This window comes from Emydura macquarii, unplaced genomic scaffold (assembly GCF_026122565.2).
Source record: "Emydura macquarii macquarii isolate MOO-44397 ecotype Brisbane River unplaced genomic scaffold, CSIRO-AGI_Emac_v2 contig_1230, whole genome shotgun sequence".
Taxonomy (NCBI): Eukaryota; Metazoa; Chordata; order Testudines; family Chelidae; genus Emydura; species Emydura macquarii.
Genome location: NW_027131367.1, coordinates 11,289,551 through 11,311,853, shown reverse-complemented (window position 1 = coordinate 11,311,853; position 22,303 = coordinate 11,289,551). Strand labels below are relative to the sequence as shown.

Here is a 22,303-nt window from a genome sequence, read left to right as displayed (position 1 = left end):
CGGATTTGAATTTGAACACCTTTCAGAGGTATTATTTCCTTTTTATAGTAAAAGCCATCCATTTAAAATTGGATACTAAGCTATAGATTCTCATTTATACTTGTTCATTGTTGCTTGATTAATGTCAAGGTAAGCCAGATGGTGAACTCAGTACAAACAAGCTAGTTAAACAGAGAGATGGATGAATGCCTAAAAAAAGCACATAGTCACTGTTTTTGAACCTTAGTCATCATGGGACTAAGGAATTGATAGCATCGTCAGTCCTCCATCTCTGGCAAATCCCTTTGCTAGCCCAATACTTCTTCATAGCCCCATTCTGTCCACTGCAGGACAAACGCCTCTCCATGGTATTGACAGGCATCTGTGTTTTTACTTCCAGTACTTGACTACTCCTAGAAAAAGCTAGACTCTTCTACTCAAACCAAACCACATGGTGGTTTTGTGCCAAGGTCTTGGTAAACTCAAATCTACCAACAATTAGGCTAGAACCAAGCTTCATTCACAGAAGCCTGTTTCAGAAAAATCAAGGATCAGACAAATTTAACTATCTAGTTTTAGGTTAAAATGTATTTTTTAATATGAAGCACTACAATGTCCATTATACTTGTATTAACTTGCTCCCATTGTAAAACTGGAATTTCAGTAGGCAGTTTGAACCAACTGTGGATTATTAAATTATTTTTAATCCTTAAAGCAGTTAAGACTGTTCCAGTTACCATCAAGAAAATCTATCAGTGAACATCAACACACAAAAGAACATGCAAGAAAGGGGGAAATACCTCCAAAATATTTTGTCCATCCACATGATTTGTCAGCTCAAGGCACTAAACTAGTTAAACTGCTCTGAATTTTCTTCAGGCCACTGAAATGAACCACCCAAGTCCAATGTTCATGCTTTGAAAGCAGAGTAAATTAAAACAGTAGCTTTTCCATCTATTTCTGGAGTAATGTAACTTACTCACTGTCAAATACTGTAGTTCATTTTTTTTTAATAGATTATAAAATTAAATTTAAAGGAGCAGTTTACTGAAGTTTTATTCACTCTACTCTGAGCTATTTCTTCTAAATACAGAAACAATGATGATGCATTGGTCTATGACCTCTAGAGATAGTTTAAATCCACTCAGATTATATGGGAAGTGAATTTCACTGTATCAGAGTCCTTTCTAGATATGTCATATCACACAATAACATTAAAATAACTTGTAATCTTAATTTTCAAGGGTAAACTAACTAAAACCACCACCTGAGCCAGCTGTAAAGGACTTGCATATATGGAAAACTTGTTTGTGAACTTTTGTTCAAATAATGCTAGCCAAGTACTTAAGCTGTATGCTTTGTCAGAACTATTTTAGGTAAAGCAACCCATTATTGTGGTGTATTAAGTACAGCAATCGCTTTCCATTATCCTTTTGATACACTGAGTCAGACCTTTCTGCATCATTAGCATTTATAACACAATAACTGTAGTGCTCTGATCTTCAGCACAATAGTAAAACAAAGACAAGAGCCATTTAATTTTAAAGAATTTTAATACAAACTTAATATAAACTATTTCAGTCCCTCTTAACATGTAAGACACTGACTCAAAATACTTTTATACCGTTTTTTCAAGTATTGCACAATGTAGGTACAAAATTAATATATACGATTACATTTTCTTCCATAATATATAGCAAAAATCTTTAAACTTTTAACAGAAAATACAATTTGTGTTTCTTTTTGAAAAAAGCAAATATTTTGTACATTTTAATTCCACCACTAAGGAATATTCTGTACACTTTAAATTTTTTGTTGAATAATTGATGTCTAAGATGGATATTTTACAATTTCAGTAAAAAAATACAACATGAAGCTGCTGTAGCTGTCACAGATCACTGTAGTAAAAAGATATAAATGCAATACCATGTTGTAGAAACAATATATACTCTGATATTTTACAAACTTTGTACTAAATTAAATTATACAATTAGAAAAAGACCAATAAACCCACTTTAGTGCCAATTTTTTATATATATAAAAAATCAGCCATGTCCTTGCTATATCTTAAATACTGTAAGAGGCCATATTTTGAGTTTTTTTAATGTACAGTCAGTATAAAATAACTTTGTGCTTGGCTGGCAAATGAAAAAAGATGCATGTTGTATTTATCTAACCAAGCTTGAATGTATTCATACTACAAGCTTTAAAAAAGTCTCAAGAGGTGGAAAAATGATACACCCTTGGGTACGTGCATTTCAACTTGTACAATAAGATTTATTTGTATTTCATTTTTGTTTTATTTTTAGTTAGCCATAACAGGCTGGAATTGCTGGTTAGAATACTGCATGTTGTTTAAGCTAAAATTTAAGCCATCCACAAAAGACTTCTCATTTAGACCTCCATAGGCTGCAAACATATCAAAGGCATTACTGTACTGGAGAGGACTGAGGTTAAGGGGGCTGTCACCAGGAAATATGCTACTGGTACTACCTTGACCCTGCATGTTAGGGAAAATGAACTCCTTTGCATTAGGAGAAAGGGCAGAAGTCTTTTGCTGTTGCTGCTGCTGACTGCCTAGGCCAAGCCCATAGAGAGAGTGCATGGAGGAGGAAAGGGCTTTCTGTTTCAACAAGTCATTGACATTCAAGCCAAGGTTGGTGGGAGAAGTGCGGGCGACCTTGTTGCTACGGCCGCTATTCTTCATTTTGGTCGAGCCAAACTTTGTGGCAGCAAATGTGGCAGTAGTGAAGGTTAAAGGCTGAGTGGAGCGGGGCATGAAAGTTGGGCTCACAGCAGCAGAGTTACCAAAGGGAGGAGAAGGAGAGCTAGACACTGAAGATGCTGGGTCACTAATTGGCATGAACACCTGGGCCTCTGGGTTAAAGCTGTTCTTGATTTCCTTATCCAACTCACATCCATTTTCATTATCATCCACATAAAGCACTTTCACTGGTCCCTTTTCACCAATTTGGTATGAAACCTCAAATGGGTCAATCCAAACACTAAGATCCTGAGGCAGGTTGCCGCGAACATCATCAATGTCCAAACCACTCTCTTTGGATGCTTGTTCTATGACTGGGTCCACTTTCTCCCCTACATGTATACATCTAAACCCTGATCCTTTGTATGGCTTTTCTGGATACCAGTGCCCTTCATACTTCTTTTTAAGAAGTCTTTCAAGCTCTTCACCAAAAATGTTGACACGTCGTCTGGGAAGCTTATTGTACAAATATGAAATAATAAAATTGAGTGCTACTTGGATTTCAAGCTGCATAGCTGCTAAGTCAAAGTTAAATGTCTGTTTCAAAACCCAAAGAAGAAGAAAAAGTGTTCAAGATGCCACAGGCAGACAAAATTTCATTCAAAGTGCTGATTCTAGTAGATTATTATCCTTCACCTTGAGTGTTCTTGTTCCTTTAAGAAAAAACAAAAGCAAATGTATCCAAATAAGGAAAACATAAGGTCAGGCTCTACTGCCTAATATTTTGGCCTCACACTCTACCTAAAATAGATTATTTCTCAACTGAAGACATTTGTAACATACGGTATTGCCTTTGAACAAGACTGTTAAAACAGAGGACCCCAAATACATTCAGCAGCACTTACAAACAATACTATGGAAGATACATTAGGAAGATGTAATGAGTTCAGTACAGCATGAGGCATTTCAAAATCATTTGAGCTTGCAGTTCAGCCCTTCAGTTATTTGCAAAGCAGCAAGTGTATGTCTAGAACAGGACGTCATAGCAATACTAACAGTGCCAAGCCTGTCAGGGGTTCAATTACCAACCCCCTATTCTGGGTGATTTATAGAACTCAGCTGCAAAATTTAGCACCAAGCTATTAATTTTGCATAAAAGATCTCAGTCAAAGAACCACTTCTCATTTTAAGGTTTGCAAACGTATCAGTTGGGCTTTAAATTACAGATATAGAAAAAATATCTACTGGTTGTTTTAGACGCATTTTGGCATTTGTATAATTTAACTATGCCACATCTTTTTAAATCAAAGCCAAACACCTGCACCAACTGTGCATTTGATGGAAAATATAAATATCTACTGGACAGGTATTCTTCCCTCCCCCCCAGAACTATTATAAGATTATTTTAACACACTGTGCATGCACAAAAGAGCAAATATACATTTTCTGTCTTAATTATGGCTGGCAGTAATGGTCAATGAATCCACTCCTATCTACTGATTGAAAAATTTTCATCTTCTATAGAATTGTTTAAATATATACACTCCAGGTCCCATATATTAGCTAAATGCAAATTTTTAAATATATCAACTTTTTTGGGAATTTGATAAAGCTATTATAGCCAATAGGGTCAATCCTCATTTTCAGAGACTGCCTCTCTCTCTCTCCAGATTTTAATAGTATATATAAAATGGAGCCATGAGAATCACTCTTTCGTTAAGGGTATAAATAGTAGTCAACATAAACAAACAGTTAAAACAAGGGAATAGAGCAATATATAAAATAACATGACTTGCTACTGAAAATCCTGCACTATCTTAGGATAACAGTCTGATTTAAAGATGGAGTTTCAATCGTATCTTAAGCAGAAAAAACAATACATTTTAAATTAACACCCACAACAGTATATTACTTAAAGTTGTTTTTTTTTTTTTTTTTGGGGGGGGGGGGGGAGAGTTTGGGCACAGCATGACAACTATTTACAAAATTTAGTAAACCGTCATTAAGAAACTGGAAAAGTCAAAACCAATTTCCAAATTCTGCAATCCCATTTTTATTTCCTGCCCCAAATGGGTAGTTTTGCAAAGTTTAACCCCATTTTTAAAGCCTCCTTTAACCTGGCTTCCTCCTCCTCACCCTCCCCCCCCAAACATGATTGGGAACAGCCTGAGAGGCTGTATGATAAGGCGACCTTTAAACGTTTGCTGGATCAGCACTGGGTGGGGATAAGGAAAGATCAAGGGCAAACAGAAGATATTTACAAAAGGGGACACATTCGGTACAGAAAAGCTGATTGGGGTAGTTAAAAGGGGACACTAAAAATTATTTATTAATCCATCTGTTTCATCTCCTCTCTCTCATGTCCTTTAGGGAAAAAATGATCCCCAAAAACACTGAGCAAAAACTACAAATTCTTACAAGCCCCAAAACTGAGTCTTGGTACAAGCAACTGATTAAACAAAACAGCTTGAAAATGGCAAATAGTTCTAAAAAACAAGAGGATGGCATTTCTAAGGTATCTAAGCATGTTAATTATGCTAATGACAATGGCAGTGGGGGTTAAAAGCAAGAGCCTTAAGCAGTGTGTGGGGAGTTACATAACCAGGCAGTTGGGTCTCATTAGATTTCTGCTCACAGCCCTGGGAGCTCCAACAGCAGCAGCAAGAGGAGGAGGAAGAGCATATTCTGAGCCCACAAGAGACAAAATGAAGAAGAGGAAGAGGGATGTCTGGGGAGGGAAGGGATAAGCCAAGCACTCTCTCTTGCACAAGCAAGGCCAATATCCAGTTCTCCTGTACCCCACACCCAATGACACCCCTCAACCTTCTCTTGCTTAGGCAGGGCCCTCGGGGACAGGACTGTTAGTGCTGGTTAAAAGGCCCAAGCATGCTATATATTAGTCAGACGCCAAACTCACTCCTCTGCACCACGGTCTGTACACTGCACAGCTTTGGGAGGCTCCTACCCCCCAACCCAGGGCTGTGCCGCTGATTGAAGCGCCTCCTTTCCAGTCAGAGGGCCATTTGTCCTCTATGCAGCTGGCTCAGGTCCAAGCAAAGCTCTCTTTGCCAGCTGTTCTGGTCCCCTCCAATACACCCTACGCTCCCCTCCCTGTGGGGCTGTGCCAACCCCCCCCTTCAGCACCACCACCCTCCCTCACCCCCCCCCTTTGGCTGTGCCAACCCCCCCTTCAGCACCACCACCGCCCTCCCTCGCCCCCCTTTGGCTGTGCCAACCCCCCCTTCAGCACCACCACCGCCCTCCCTCGCCCCCCCCTTTGGCTGTGCCAACCCCCCCTTCAGCACCACTGCCCTCCCTCGCCCCCTTTGGCTGTGCCAACCCCCCTTCAGCACCACCGCCCTCCCTCGGCCCTCCCCCCTTTGGCTGTGCCAACGCCCCCCCTTCGGCTCCCTCGGCCCTCCCCCTTTGGCTGTGCCACCGCCCCCCCCTGCGGCTCCCTCGGCCCACCCCCCTTTGGCTGTGCCAACGCCCCCCCCGTCGGCTCCCTCGGCCCTCCCCCCTTTGGCTGTGCCAACCCCCCCCCCTTCGGCTCCCTCGGCCCTCCCCCCTGTGGCTGTGCCAACCCCCCCTTTCGGCTCCCTCGGCCCTCCCCCCTTTGGGCTCCCTCGGCCCCCCCTTCGGCTGTGCCAACCCTCCCCCACTGGCCTCCTCCCTACGGGGCTGTGACAAGCCCCTCACGGCTACCCACGGGGCTGTACCGGCACCTCACTCACAGCCACCTCACCAAGCCGCTTCCTCCTCCCCCCAACCCTAGCGAGCGAGCCCAGCCCGCCCAGCCAGCCAGCCAGCCAGCACTCACCCCCGGCCCGGCTGCGGGAGAGCGGCCCCGGCGAGCGATACTCACCCGGGGTGTGGGGGTGGGTGGAGGAATAGTGCAAACAGTCCCAGTGAGAGTGCGGGGGGCTCACTGCCGAACCCCCATGTCCGAGCGCCGGATCCCTGCGGGGAAGGAGAGGAGGGGAGGGGGGCTGCGCTGCTCACACCCCGGGAACGGGCGCGCTCCGCCACAGCAGCAAGGCGCCTTCTGCTGCGCCTGGGCGCCCACAGCGCCCGTATATATCCCCTCCCTCCCTCCGCCCCCAGCACCGCCCTCAGGGCGCCGCCCCCAGCCGGGCCCCTCCTCCGCCCCGCCTCCAGACGTGACCCGCCTCGCCCCGCCCCCAACCCCTCCGCCTGGCCACGCCCCTGCCCCTGCAACCACCTGCCGGCCCCCTCCCGACATCCCTGCCCATCCCCCACCCTGCCTGGCCCCTTCGCCCCCCAATCCACCTACCCTCTCCCTTCCCCCCAACCCCACTCCCATATACCTGCCTGTCCTCCCCCCCAACGCTCCCACCTGGCCCCTTCTCCTCTCATCCCACCCACCCCTGCCTGGTCCCTCCCACGTACCTGCCTTTCTCACCCAACGCTCCCTCCCTCCCCTCCCATACCGCTGCCTGACCCACCCCCCCCCCCCATCTTGACCGCCCCCTCCGATGCGCCTTCCTGCACCTTGATGTATTCCTCCTGCCCTGTTCTCCCTCCCACACCCACTGCCTGGCTGGCCGTGCCTCGCCCGCCATTCCCCTGTGACCTTCCTCTCCCTTGACTATCCCCTCATTCCTCCCCCGTGCCCCGCTCCCCCACGAGCCCCGGTGCCGAGCATCCCATGCTCCCGTCTCCTCCCCCTCTCCATGCATTCTCTGCCATCCCCTCCTTGGCCCATCATCGCCTTCCCTGCTCCCGCCACATAGATCCCCGCCCAGCCCTCTCCTTCCCCCTAAAGCTAACTAAGGGAGCTCTCTACCCCCCACCGAGCTTCCTATCCCCCTCCACCCCCACATCTACATGCCCTCCTCCCACCAGTCCCTTTGTGTCCCATCCCCCCATCTCAGGGGCCGGGGAGGCGGGTCTGCTTTCTACGTCAGCTCAATTACCCCCCAGCCCCCCCTTCTCCTCGCCCCAGTCTCAGAGCCTGCTTGCATCAACAGCCTACGTCACCCCTTCTGTCCGTCGGGGGGGGGGCCGCCTGCGTGGGACTACATCTCCCATGGGTGCTCGGGAAGGGGAGGCACCGACCGGGCAGGAGGGGAAGAAGCAGGGAGGGAGGGAGCGGGTGAGGGGAAGGTGGCGCAGTAAACGGTTAATGCCCCCTCCCCCGCCGGCAGGAGGGTTACTGGGGTGGGGAGGCTGCCTGCTATGTCACCCTAGCCCCCTTCGCTGCCATCGCGAGGGCTAGCCGAGTCCGCGCCCTCCATCACCCGCCTCCCCTCTCCACTGTCACACAGACACGGGCTGGGAGGGGCAGCCACACCTCCCTTTTCTCCTGCCACTGGCTGCCAAAGGTGTCAGTCGCCAAAGGCCAGGCCCAGCCAGCGCCACCATCCAATGGTGTCACCGCCACGTTCCACCCCCTGCTCTGAGTGTCTGGCCTGTACTGCCAGGCCCAGGGCCAGGGAGTCACCTTGGCTTGAAGAGGGGAGGGGAGGAGGGGTGAAGGGGAAAGAGAGGAGACAGGAGGGAGAGGAGAAAGATGGGAGACCAAGAGGGAGGGGAAAGGAAGGAGGGGAGGAAAGGAAAGAAGACTAGAGAAGGGCCCTCCTAGAAAAGCCATTGGGTGAAGGGACTGTCACTCAGAGAGAGGGGGCTGTAGTAGCCAGAAGGAAGGGACTGGTGAGAGAAAAGAAATGGGAAAGCAGAGACCTTAACTTCCATAGGTGTGAGGATGAGCCACACTAGGCCAGGCTCGGTGCCGCCGGTGCCTCCCTGCTGAAAGAGAGACAGCCTGTTGTGTGTACCTGGTAGTTTCATCCCCAGACGTGTAAGGAGAGTGGGATGGGCAGAGTATTCAAAACCAGTTGTGTGTATGTGTGTGTGAGAGTGAGTGTAGTAGGGTGGGGGCAGCCACAACCAGCCCCAAAGAACACACCAGGAGAGAGGAATGTAATTATCTTGTGTATTTCTCTTTCTCCTCTTTTTTCTTTTTCCCTGCTAAAAATATTGCACACAGGTAGCAACGATGACCCATTGGCTAGATTCCTTCCTTAGTAACCATCTGATTGGTCATTTAGTATCTAGGCGGAATACGTCAAACTCCTGTTTGGGGAGGGAAAGTTAAAGGGAGGGGGGAGAAAAAAAGAAAGGAGAGGTGAATGGAGCAGCCATCTCCTCACTTCCCCATTCAGTGGCATTAAAGGGGCACACCATGGAAAAATGCCAGCCACAGGGCTGGCTGGCCCAGGAGCAAGGAAAGCAGCACACAGCTTGTTAAGAAAGTTAAGCAGGAACTAATCCAAAATGAGCTGTGTGCCCTGCTGAAAACAGAGGTGACTACCAAAATGTTTGTAGAGAATGTGGTACAATGGGGCCCTGATCTTGATCTGGGCTGTTTTGGGGCACCACACACAAATAGTAAAAAGACAAGCACTTGTTTAACACTTAACTGGATAGACATTAATGCTAGAGGCACGCGATTATAGATGGGGCCTTGCCGTAATTAAAAAAGACAAAAGGTCATTGCATGTAACAGAGAACACCACACTGGTTCTGGGCAGCAGCTTCAGGAACGTCAAGAGTCCAAATATTCAGAATCTGTTTCTCCTCACATACCAATGTAAATCAGGAATAGCACTACTGAATTCAATGGAGTCATGTCAGATTAAAATCATTCTGAGTGGAGAATCAGGCCCTTAGTATGCAGGCTCCTAAAACATCAGTCCACTGTTTCATTTTTTAATATCAGTTGTGTGTATTATTAGGCCTCAATTGTGGTTTTAAATCAGTGTTTTTATGTCTAGCTTCAAACCTGACAAGAAGTCAAATGAGCAGGAACAGGCAGTAGAAAACAAAATATAAGCTTCCCCCTTCCCCCACCTTTTCTGTGTTTGTGTAATAATACAGAATTTTGGCATGAAAGCGGCATGGGCCCCAGGAGAGATTTGAAAGTACCAGTCAGAGGAGATGCCAAACTCTTAACTCTTTGGAGACTAGAAACTGGGATTATCACAAGACTCCAGGGGCTAGGGTTTTTAAAAAATCATCTAATATCACAAGACTCATGATAAAATTGCAAACATTTGTAACACTGGTACTTTCCCCATGAATAATCATTGCAGGATCCAAGTGCCAGATGAGAATGATGGACAGTGTGGGAGTTTTTTGGGAGGGGGTGGAGGGCTGTATTATTATTTTTACAATTGGATTTTAAAAAATAATGAGAAATAATTGCAGAAGCAATTTCAAGTAAAAAGGCAAAGCTATATTTTTAAAATTAAAACATCATTGGGCTACTTGTGGCCAAAAAAAAATGGAATTGTTTGTTGGAACAGATTAGCAGATGTCAATTGCTTCAATAAACATTTTTTGCTCAAGATTCTGGTCTCAATGAAAGTTTGAGATTTCCCCATCTAAGCAGCTTGTTGGAGCAGCAAAAAGCTGCGCAACTTCGTAGATCAGGTAAGAAAAATGGCTTCTTTTCAGGTCCAATGATAGAGACAGGATTTTGGAGGCTGGAATCAGAATTAATCCTAGTAATGCTGTCCCTCACTCAATCTCTAAATTTTAGTGCTTTCATTGCTTTTATAAGTCAGCAGTTGGAAATTGGCTTAGCAAGCTGTCTTTTAAAAAACCCAAGAACTGCTCCTGGGCTGCTAAAAATATCTTGATTATCAAGCTTTAAAAGGTTATAAAAATGGAAGCTTTTTATTTTAAATGTTTGTAATGTTAAATACATGAAACTGTTATGATCTGAATTAAATACACAAAGCAAATAAATTCAGAATTAAGGCAACTGTGGGATCCTTAACTCTTTTATAGCTATAAAGATGGGAGACAGACATTTTACAGTTTAAAGGAAATGTTCAATGTAATAATGCTAATATCATACATTATAGAAAAACTCATTATTACACTTTGGGGAAAGTGGTTCTCACTCCAATAAAAGACCCTAACCATAATCCCTACCTCTTCAGATGTTGGGTCATCAACAGCAAAAGTGAAATCCACTTCCAAAGGAAGTCTTGACATTGTCCTTCATCACTCGGGGAAGAGAACTCTGAGTCCAGCATTGTAGTGACTATTTTATGTCTTCCACATATAGTACATCAAAAGTAGGGTTCCATAATGCTTAAATATTGAATTACCAGAATCTTAAAATATATAGGATCTAATCCAGCATTCTTGTATACCAAAAACCCTCAACTGATTTTAAACAGAGTTTTAGGTTCACAAGGAATGTGGAATTGGACCTGCAATGTCTTTTATTTATTTTTATTAATATACAGCAATAACAACAACAAAGCATCTATCCCTATGCTCTATGGAAATCTTTAAAAATAAAACCAATAAAAAATAAGTCCAGCAGCAAAACTTCACCCACACTGCCAAGATTATCCAACCAGATGATTATTTTAAGAGAAAATATGTATAGTGCCTTTGCCGTCCTGAAAAACTTAGCTCACCCTCTTCCCTAACAGACTAGCACAATATGAGCTATATCAGACCAATGGGGGGAGGGAGGAGTGACAATCAAAGGCCACCAGGGATGCCCTATCAGCAGTTCCCTCTCTGTTAAACCACAGGAGTCTCTATCTTGAGCGCATCCACAAATCACAACAGTGGTGGTATCATGTGGTAGCTGCCATCTTAGCCAACATATTGAGCCAATGACCTCTTGTTCTAAAATATATGAATCTACGGCCTGAACTAACAAGCCAAGCACTGTAGTGGAGAGCTATTAACAGACCCACACCCTCAGATGGGGACATGTAACATACACTGATCAATGGGTTATGGTAGCATAGGGAGAGATTTGCTCTCTGAAAAGGCAGGATCCCAGCTATATGACAGAGGAGCTTGAGGCTTCATTTACTTACAGCAAATGGCAGTAAGGAAAATTGAAAGAACTCCAATGAAATAATAATATGGAATCTCAGCAGAGCCACCTTAATAGACTGAGCATGATTCTCCACTGCCCTGCCTCTTGTGTAGTCATTTCCATCTGTGAAAAGTGGGGACAAAGAACCACCATACCACATTAGAATGGATTTACACTCCATTTGCACATAGATATAAATAAATATATGAAGTACAAGAAAGGGAAGAATCAAGCTCATAGTGTGTACCCTCCTTTATTTTGAATATTGATTTACAAACATGGCTGCAGCACATGTAGTTTTCTAGACCATAACCTTGTTTTTTGTTAAATAAAGGACATAGTCACCAGATACTATCACCACCGTTAATTATTAAGGCCCCAATTTAAGAAAACATCTCAATTCAGGACTGCATTTAAGCACATGCTTAGTTTGAAGCCGGTGGGATTTAAGCACATGCAGAAGTGTTGTCCTGAATAGCGACCAATTTAAATACATGCCTAAGGGCTTTTACTTTTCACCTTTCCAAAATGTGTACTTTTTATATTTCACTCAAACTGGACAAACTACTAGTGAATTGATTGGTTAGGTTTAAGACCAGGTCCAGCAATCAGGGCAATGCAGGTGGAGCCCCACCCTCCATTTAAAGCTCCATAGATTCAGGCAAGGGCACAGTGCTCCACACATATGGTTTCCATTGCAAGACCTGGCGCTTGGCTTGTTTCCAGTCCTATTCATTTTCCAGTTCTCATGCACTGGCCCAGTGCTGTTTTGCTTCACACAACACAGCAAAGGAATGTATACATTCAAAACAAAAAATACCTACCTCTTTTTTTCCCCAAAAAACAATCTAAGTTTGGTACCTAAAATAATTGACAGTGCATCTTTTACATAAAATATTAATTAATATTAAAGGTTCTTGTGAGGTGGTTATAGAGTTCTTAGTCCTCACTTGCCAGTACACCCACAAATACCAAATTACAGTTTAAAAGATTTACAGTATCTTGGGAAAATGTATTATTAGTACTGTATAAATACAGATAAGAACTTAAGTGAAGCAACATCTTGAGAACTGATTGTCAATATATTGATATACACACAGAATTCTCACAATCCACATCTTCAGTGACTATATTTCTTTTGATCTTCTCCTGTGAGTGAATGCTGTCTTTTGCAGAGTATATAATATTTATGCTGAAAATGAAACAAAACTTTGTAGGGTACAGGACTGAAGCAGACACAGTCTCTTTTTTAAATGCTTTTCTTTGTGGAAGCAAATCTCTCCTTTCAGTCTGGGAGACTGGGACTTGGATTTGAAAAAAATTGAATGTATTTTCCCTTGTATACCCCCCAACACATACACATTTTTACCCTTGCAGCAGCTTTTAATGCACTTATCCCTATTATCTATAAACATGACCAACGTCATGCATCCTGATTGCTCTCCCACACGTCTCCTGTTACTGTGATCCTGAAATGTATTCTCTTACATTTAACTTTATCAACTCAGGCAATAACTTCTCCATAAATGTGACTGCATCAGATGCTGTTTAACTTCAAGAGATTTGACCGCCACTGCTGAAGGACTTCAATCAAGCTCAGTGGAAGAACTTTGCTATAAAAGTGCTTTAACAAAGTGAAAAATCAGGTCCATAAAATGTGGAATAACTATCGGCTGAGGAGTTCAGACAAAGTGGTGATGTTCTAGGGCTTTCAGGTGGATTGCATGAGACAAGTCCTGATTTTATCATAAGATCCGGTCTCAGGTCTTTGCTGGTGTTAGTAGCCATGGTGATAATGAAGGAGGAATGGAGAGAAAGACAGTCTCCTGAATGTGGAAAAAGTATTTTTTTCTGTAGCTGTCACTCAAGATTTCACCAGCAGGACTGAGGGCTAATGAAGACTTTATTTCCTGTAGATAAATTGAATGGTCAATTGAACAAGTAATTGAAAGTGACTGGATTCTGTTGCAGAGATAATGATTTGGGTCTGGAAAGAATTCATTTCAGGGCTTCCTTCAGGTCGAAATTGGTATTTGGGGTTTATCTTGAGTTACTGTATCCAAAAGGGAAAAAATTACCTTTGTCCAATGTCTAGAAGCAATAAGGTCCGGTTCCAAACTCACTGATGTTAATGGGAGTCTTTCCATTGATTTTAATAGGCACTGGTTCAGGTTCTAGATGCTTTGCTACCAAGAGCTGGAGCTTGAATACCACAGGTCAGGAGTCAACATCCCAATATGGTTACCTCCAGCCCCTTGTAATCAGTTCACTATGGAAAAACTCCTCCAAACCTGTGTTGTCTTTGCAGGATAGGCAAGACTGATTTTTATAAAACGACATTAAACACCAATAAGGAATATGCTCTGTTTTACAAAGCTCTGCTGTAACTATACGGAAATGGTGATCTGTCATTCAGCAGCAGAGTAGCTGGTAGGGATGTTGTTCCCTGTTAAGAAGCTAAAGTAGGATGGTATCAAAGTTGCTCTTCCTTGGCAAAAGTCACTAGAGTCTTGGGCAAGACACAAAATTCAGTTGCTGGTTAAGAGAGAGGAATAAAATTAGGACAAACTTGACACACTTTTATGAGGGTCTGTGGTCAAAGTCCTACTCCCCACATAGCTTCAGCTCCCATATTTTCTATTCCCCTCACTAATGAATGGCTGATGTAGGGAAGGCTCTGTTCTAGAGGAATAGGCCAACAAGAAAGCTAGTTGATAATTTGAGAGTTGGGAGGAGGTCCTGGAATTGCTAGCCAAAATGAGAAGAGAGAGAAAATAGGGAATAAGGAGGAATATAAACAAAAATGTCAAGATAAATAACAAAGAGAAATATATATATATACAAATTTACAGGATTAATGATTCAGAAAAAGAAATGGGAATTGTTAACAAGTAGCAAAAAATTCTATAGAAAATGAGGAAAGCAAGATGAGAAAGCAAGCAAGCAAGAAAGAAAGACATAAAAGTTTTTTAAAAACACCTCTAGAAAGCTTGCTATTTAAATGTTTTATACACTTGAGTGACCAGCATCTAAGGAAAATTTTATTAAAACACAGTATGTTTTTTCTCCTGCAGTGTGCCTTTTAATTGGAAGAATGCCAATTTACGGTCAGTTAGTTCCATGGTACCTGATTATAGGCCAAATTATGGAGTTGGGACTGTCTGTCTGTTGTCCAGTGAGCAAAAGCGGCCACAACCCCCATTTCTTGCTCCTCTCCCTTTCAGGTCACCTTTAAAGGGAAACAATGCTTGTTAGTCTGTGTTTCAACGTTATTAATTCAGGTCTTATCTACTCTATACTTTGCTGGGAGACCCTATTTTCCTGGAAAACTAGTAACTTCATCAGTGATATTAAAGTTGTGAAACTTGAGTAACTGAAAGAGGAAATGATTTTCCTTCAGACTGTTTAAAGCCTTTGGTTTTGTTTCTTTTTAAACAGCTGTTTAGTACAAAGGCCTGACAGTGAGAAGAGAAGCTCTTCTATTAAAGTTTCAACACCCTGGTCTCTTCATTTAAAGACACAGAGCTTTCAATCTACATTTCTGGATCCTCCATGAGAGACCTAAAACAAGCAGACGAGACATGGAATTCCTTCCATTTCTAAGGTGTTTTTTTTAAAAAAGAAGAACCTCCCCTTCTTCAGAAAAATAAAACAACCGAAGAGTATTAAATAATATGAATAAAAGACTTGAACAGTTCCTTACTATCTGATCCTATAAACCGTGAGTCTAAATTTGTGCCCATTGAAGCCAATAGCAATGTTTATATAGACCCACTGGGAAGAGGATCAGCCCCTACTTGTTCTCCAGTCTTTCAGGAAAAACAAAGTAGATGCCTCCTGAATTTGTCATGTTAAAAAAAAAAAAGAAGAAGAAAAGAAGAAAAGGAAATCTTTTGCATATGTATAAGGAGGGGAGAACCCCAACCTTTCTGGCCTTCTTCATCATAGGGAAGAAAAGAGGGCACAACCACTTCTTTTCCCTCCCATTCTTTTCAGGTCACCTTTAAAAGGAAGCAGTGCTTGTTAGTCAACTGCTCCTGTAATGTAGTCTGTAAAAGAGACACCTTGTTTGAACTGCTTTTATGACCTTTTCCTAAGCACTGATGACTGAATTCTTGTTGTACATCATTTATTTAAAATAAGAAAAGTCTAAAGCAAAAAAAAGAAAAAGTTGTAATGCCCTTGGGAGAATCCTGATCAGGATCTTAGAACTGCCACCCATGACACAGCCCCTAAAGAATTAATTCTATATTTTAAACCCTTACATGGATTGTAAGATCTTTGGGGCAAATACCATATTTTGGTTCTGTGTTTGTACAGCACCTAGCACGGTGCACTGTCCTGGTCCATGACTAGGGCTCCTAGTTGTTATTGCAATTCAAATAATAATAAATAATAATAATTAATAGTGTTTTGTATACAGCCCAGTGTGTGCTGGGACAGGAATTTGGGAGCTTAGTTAGTGCTTAATAGATACCATGCAGAGCAGACATAGTCAGTAAAGCTGATAGTTACATTCATTAATACTGAGTCTTAGAGCATTAATTTGAGAAGCCTCCACTAACCTGCTGTGTTGTCAAACTGGGACAATTTGAATGATGGTGACTTCAAAGCAGAATGAGTTTGAATGTCAATGTCTCGTTAAAACACACAGCATGGAAATTGTTTTCATAAAAGGAACAGCCTTTAAAAACTGCCTTAAATGAGGAAGTCTCCATCCAAATGAAGTGAGATTTGAACCTGGGATACTAAATTTCAAAGGATTCCTCCAAGACTGAACATCATTTAATACTCCTTTGTAGGTATCATCTTGTTTCTCTGCTATGAACCCACCAAATTTTTCCACCTTCAAAGAGGATAGTAGCTTGAGGAAAGACAAATTGGAGTCTCTGCATGCTAAAAAAAAAATAGCTGCATTTGAGAAATTTGAAACTATGCCAGTTAAAATGTACCTGTATTAGAGGGCTGTGCTGATAAAACAGATTGCAGTAGGGAGTGAGTGAGGGATAGAGAAAGAAATTCCAGGTTCCTGAAATAACCACTGCAGACATAAAGAGCCAGTTGAACCCAACAGAGCTACACCAGTTTACAATAGCTGAGGATTTGGTTCCAGTTCTCTAAGGATGTGAACCAAAGCTCGAGGAAGTGAATGGGAATCTCACATTGACTTCAGTTGTCTTCAGATCTGGCCACAATTCAGCTATTATTAAAAACAATGGAATTAGACCGATGTGAAACTAGTATAATGGAGAGAAGATTCAGGTCCCATGTTTCCCCCTGAGAGATGGAAAGCAGGTTCTAAAACGGTCTAATTGCCCCACTCGTATAAGGAATCACTATAGGAGGGCTGAAGCTGTCACTGATCACTCAGTGTTAATCATCCACTTATTATAACAACTCCAAAGCATAAGTAAAAGCACTGACTCTCTTCACCAAACCCTTAATTCCTTCTTTTTGATAAGCACACTTTTCCCAAAATAACGTAGTATTTACTTCACCAGACTGGACAAATGGTCCATCTCACCCCACATGTGACATTCTGTAATGGCAATACATTGTGTCAAATCTGTTGCCCTCCCTCTAAATCCCCTAGGATTTTATGGCTGCCATTTTGCACACTACAGCTATTCAGTACTTTAGTGGCAGTGAGGATAGGACTCAGCTCCTCCTGCTCCAAAAATCACAGGTCCTTACCATTTGAATCAAAGAACCATAGTAAAGGGCCTATGATTCATAGTTGCTCAATTCTGAACCTACCCAATGGAGGGCAGCGGTACATGTACAAACACATATGCACGCACAAGCAAGTAGAAACTATTACATTGTACATTTTTTATTAATAAGAAAATTAGAGATTTTATGTTGCACACAGTTGGAACTACTGTATTAGCCCAGACTAATGGCCAGTCTTGTCCAATATCTAATAGTAGCCGCAAGCATATATTTCAGAGGAAGGCATATAAACCCTGTGATACTCTACCTGACCAGGTTTGGGGATGGGAGGGAGAGATTTCTTCCTGAGCCCACATAATGATTATCTTGTGCATTGGAGCACCAGGATTGAGAGCCACATAATTTTTATTTTAGCTAATGTATCTCAGCTTTTGTCAAGAACATGATTCTGCCATCTGACCATATTATCTCAACTGCTTTGTTGCCAACGCATAGAAAACTGAATACGAAATTGGATGAACATAATTGAGCACTGACTCACTCTGATTAAGGCGAATGGTGGAGCATTTTAAACCATTTTGGAACTTTTTTCAGACTCATACTCATAGATGAAAGCTCTTGCTGTAGCTATCTGCACTCCAGATAAACAAATATACTATTTATTTTCACCATAATTCTATTTCCACTTCTTGGGGCTAGATGCTAGAAATCCACCTGCTGTCACAAGACTTCATCCTCCTGCATTATCTTGATCAATTTTCTGCTGCTACCGTATCTGTTCATTTATCTCTCATCTTGACTAATGCAATTCCCTCTGCTGTGGTCTTTCAAACTTTTAACTCTCCAAACTCATGTCCTCACCCTGGACTCTGACTCCTAACCCTCTAGTAACTAAGACTTCATGAATGTGAGCTTTTAATTCTTTTCCACAGAAGTCCTTATAATTTCATTTTGGTTGATTTTGTGCCATGTAATTTTTAATTTGTGAAATTTCTCACAAAATGGTTTGTTCCATTCAAAAGCATGTGAAAATGCAAATATGTTTCCAAATGATTTCACTGCAAATATCCTTTTGCTTGAAAATAGCCCCATATAGCCCCGTATAGCCCCGTATTTTGAGACATAATACATGAGAATATTTTTGCATGAGTATTTTTTAACTAAATCAGGAGAGTTTTGCAATGAAATGGGAGAAGGAGGACTATCTATTCACTCAGGCCTCGCTTGCCTGTGAGTTACTTTGAATTTCTTTTCCACTTGCTAAGCATTGATTCAACACTGACAATTTAGTTAAGCTTTAAGTTGGGAGATTTAAAGACTGATGAATATATCCCTAGAATAGAGGTTCCCAAACCTTTTGCCAGCACAACTCCATTTTAATGAATTACTTCCCCTCAGGAACCAAGACAGCATGGAGGATGTCATTTTGTAGAGCCAAATGACTTCCTCCAGGCATTGTGACCTCACACACTCCATACATGCGAGGTCCCACTGTGTGGAATAAAATGGCATCTTCCACACTCTATACGTCACTGTGACTCCATCTGCTGATGGCACAACTCCACTTAGGGTCGTCGCTCATAGTTTGGGAACCGCTGTCCTAGAGGTTAGGCCAGCCACCCTTGATGAATTGGAAGATAAATGACAAGGATACAGAGCTCAAATTCAGCTGGTTATGGTGGTAAGGCATACCAGCCTCTAACTTTCTACCATGCCCTGAGGCAACCACTGCTCTGGCTCTAATCCCAGCTAGGGAGAACAGGGAGTGAAAGAAAGACCATGACTGAAGCAATGGGGGAAGGGAGGGGACATCAGCAATCATTAACTGCCACAGGGTAGGCTGAACCCCATAAGAGGGAACTGGCCCACCGCACCCTGTGCCTCATTGACAGTCTTCCTCTGGGGCCTGATAGAGGCCAATTGGTCTCTATAAAGAGCCAGAGAGGAATAGAATAAAGGAGAGAGAGAGATGAACCTGTGATGGAGGCAGTTAGTGGAAAGCTCCTGCAAGAGACCCTTGACCAGTGGAAAGAGTTTGGGCCAGGAAGCCAAAGCCAGAGGACACTGTAGAGAGATTGCAGAGAGTGAGAAAGGCTCCAGCAGGGAAAATATTACTTTTTTTAACCAAGCGTCCGACTTGCTTTCCCTAGAGTGGAGAGAAGCTGTATTTGAACACTTATCCAGACACAGACAAACCTCCCAAACAAGAAAGTATAATTCACAGCTGCAAAAAAACCCAAAAAATAAATTATAGATGAGTCTGAGCTGTGAAGTTCAGAGTTGAGTTTAGAGCCAAGGCAGAACTTAGCTAAAGTTCAGGGGTGGGTTTAATGTTCTGGTTCAAGATCATCATCTCTGCAATAATTGGCCAATAGCTTAGAAAACCATGACAAAATAAAGAGACATTTTAAAGACATCAGGGAAAAGGAGAAGAAACCCCTATCATGGGGAAAGTACCACATTCGTAGAGAAAAAAGACTGTCTGAAACTTTCAAAGATGACAGAGGAAAGACAGGCTAGAATGTACTCATCAAAGAGACACATTTCCAGCCCAGGCTGCATTTGACAGAGATTACACTCATATTATAAGAGGCCTGTTTTCAGCTTAATCACAGAAGACTAAAGAGAGATTCGAGACCCTGTTTCTCTGTGTAGACTGTATAATTCAATTTGCTTGCAAGTCCCTCTGCATGCCTCTACTCTAACTCTTCCCACTTTCCTATCTACACTAATAATTCAATCATCCAAACCCTGACAAGGGGAAGTTTTACTTTCTCTTGTTCTTTTGAAGGAGGAAGTAGGTAGATGACAAAAAAATACAGCCCAGGGGAATTGTGGGGAAATAGTGGAAGGTCTAGCATTATTCAAGCTTTAATCTATTCTATACCCTCTGGTAGGCCAACCAACTGGAGTGCAAAGCGCCAGCATACTCAAGTGAGAGGTTTTGGTGAGTGGATGGGACTAGAGTAAGAACTTGAGTTAACTTCGAAGTGAAAACAAGCCCTTGAAAAGAAATTCTTCAAATGTGTACATGAACACCCAGAGCAAAAATGGCTGGGTCTTGTCCCAGGAAGGTGTTGGAACAAGTGAGGAATCCAGTTAAATTAAGCTCCCGGAGAGAATGTTCTCCAAATCAATGTCCTCCATAGAAAACTGAGGAAAATGCAGAACAGTAAAGGTAAAGTATTGCATTTGAAGTAAGTTCTGCAGAAACAATGGCAGCAGTACTAGCAGCATTTCTTAGTAAAGATTTAGGAGGTTAATAGGCTTTTTGCAACAGTACCCACAGAATTAAATGAGTGTAGCTGTGATCATGGCTTTTGCCCCAAAATATAGCTAGTGAGTCTAAAGTCAATGACAGAAAAAAAGGCTTGAACAGAATACCTTTCTAAGGCCTTCTAATCCTACTAGAACATACACAGTAGCAGAATTCACACAATCAACCAAAGAGCCATGTCATAATCGAACCTAAGAAATGCAAAACTCAGGGGTTTGGATTGTGGGTCAACTTTGGGGATAGAACCAGGATTCAGTAGTTCAGATTACTAAACCCCCTTTAATTTGTCATACAATGAGGAATCAGGGTCCTCAGGAGCAAACATCTGCAGTTTCAGGCTGCTGCTCTATTGTGAAAAGGTAGGATAGTGACGAGGATTAGTCTCCAAGGAATCCTTTCAGCAAGGAATCCTTTCAGCAGCACCATCAGGTATCAGGGCTTGAAAAATGTACTGGGCACTAGCTAGTTCAAGGAATAATCCTACTAGCCAGGGTGCAAAATACTTTCAGTTTACCCCCTCAAAATCACACACCCCTGTAATGTAAAGGAGTAATACAGATGAGTCCTGGCTGTTGCATACCGGAGTCAATCTAAAAATCAGGCCCCATGTGTCTCAAGTTGGACATCCAAACACTAAATACATGAGGCAGCCAAATCAATTGCCACTTCTGAAAAACTGGCTGGCTGTGATTTGCTCAGGAGCATGCAAATGATTATGGCAGATCTGATATAGAACTCAGGAGTGTATTGCTCTTAGGTCTGTACCAATGCCTCCACTCAGCTGTGTAAACTGCATTTTACTTGCCTGATTGTGAAGCTGGTGGTGGCTGGGGCATAATTTTCCATTGGTCCTTGGTTTAAATTTACATTTGATAATGTAGATGATTTAGGTGTTTATTATTACTCTGATCAGCACTACTTTAACCAAGTCATCCAATATCTCAATCTGCTGCTCTGTTTAGGGTGTCGCCTTTACCTGATTTAACTGAAGATTTAGATCTTTGGGAAACTGAAAGATGGCAAACATACATTTGGCTGACTTTGATCTCTCTGAAGACAAATCTTTTAAAGTTTAGATCAAGGAGTCTTTTAAAGAAACCAAATAAATCATGTCGTCTGTATCTGTAACTAGATATAAATAGAAACAAGGCAAACATAAAGAGACAGCCTAACTGAGCAATGACAGTCCTAAGTGACTGTCTGAAGGATGACAATATGGCTGGCTTTGAAAAATACAAGAGTTTAATAATCCGTTGCCAGCCATCTGGCAAATCTTCCAAAATATATTTTACTAAAACCTCCCTAAATTGCTACTTTTTAAGTAATTCGCAGTTGCCTCTACGCTATACATCACACCAGCCAGAACTTCCTGACAATAGCAGTGTTAGAACACACACCCTCCTGCTCCAAAAGCACAGGCTTGAGCTAAATCTCATGTTGAGCTAGTTCTCATGGCTTGAACTAAATCCTCCTTTAGCTGTTTATATGGCTTATGTCACACAGCTGAGCAGTTTGGACTCCATGCAGTAGAGGGCAGTGGTAAACAATCACTAGCCAGTTCATTGTAATACACAGCAGCGTCAAACAAACAAACAAATGAACAAACCAATCACCCCGCCGGGCATCTTTAAAACAAACCCCACTCTAGAATATTAAAAAATGCTTTCATAGTATATGCTGACCTATGGCCTCCCACCATGTGTTAATAGAAACTCCTTCCTCTTTTGTTCATTATCTCCTCCTATCTGGCCCACTAGTGTATTTATGATATTGCAATTAAATCTATGACGCTTGT

General features: G+C 42.4%; 1 protein-coding gene across 1 annotated transcript; it reads right to left on the bottom strand.

Moving 5' to 3' along the window:
* Window positions 1-1,513: 1,513 nt before the first annotated feature.
* Window positions 1,514-6,761, bottom strand: TOB1 (transducer of ERBB2, 1). Its single transcript, XM_067547463.1, has 2 exons — window positions 6,549-6,761; window positions 1,514-3,396 (listed from the first exon to the last, which is right to left on the bottom strand). Exon 2 carries the CDS (start codon window positions 3,254-3,256, stop codon window positions 2,285-2,287), a length of 972 nt encoding a protein of 323 aa, XP_067403564.1. The 5' UTR covers window positions 3,257-3,396; window positions 6,549-6,761; the 3' UTR covers window positions 1,514-2,284.
* Window positions 6,762-22,303: the final 15,542 nt, after the last annotated feature.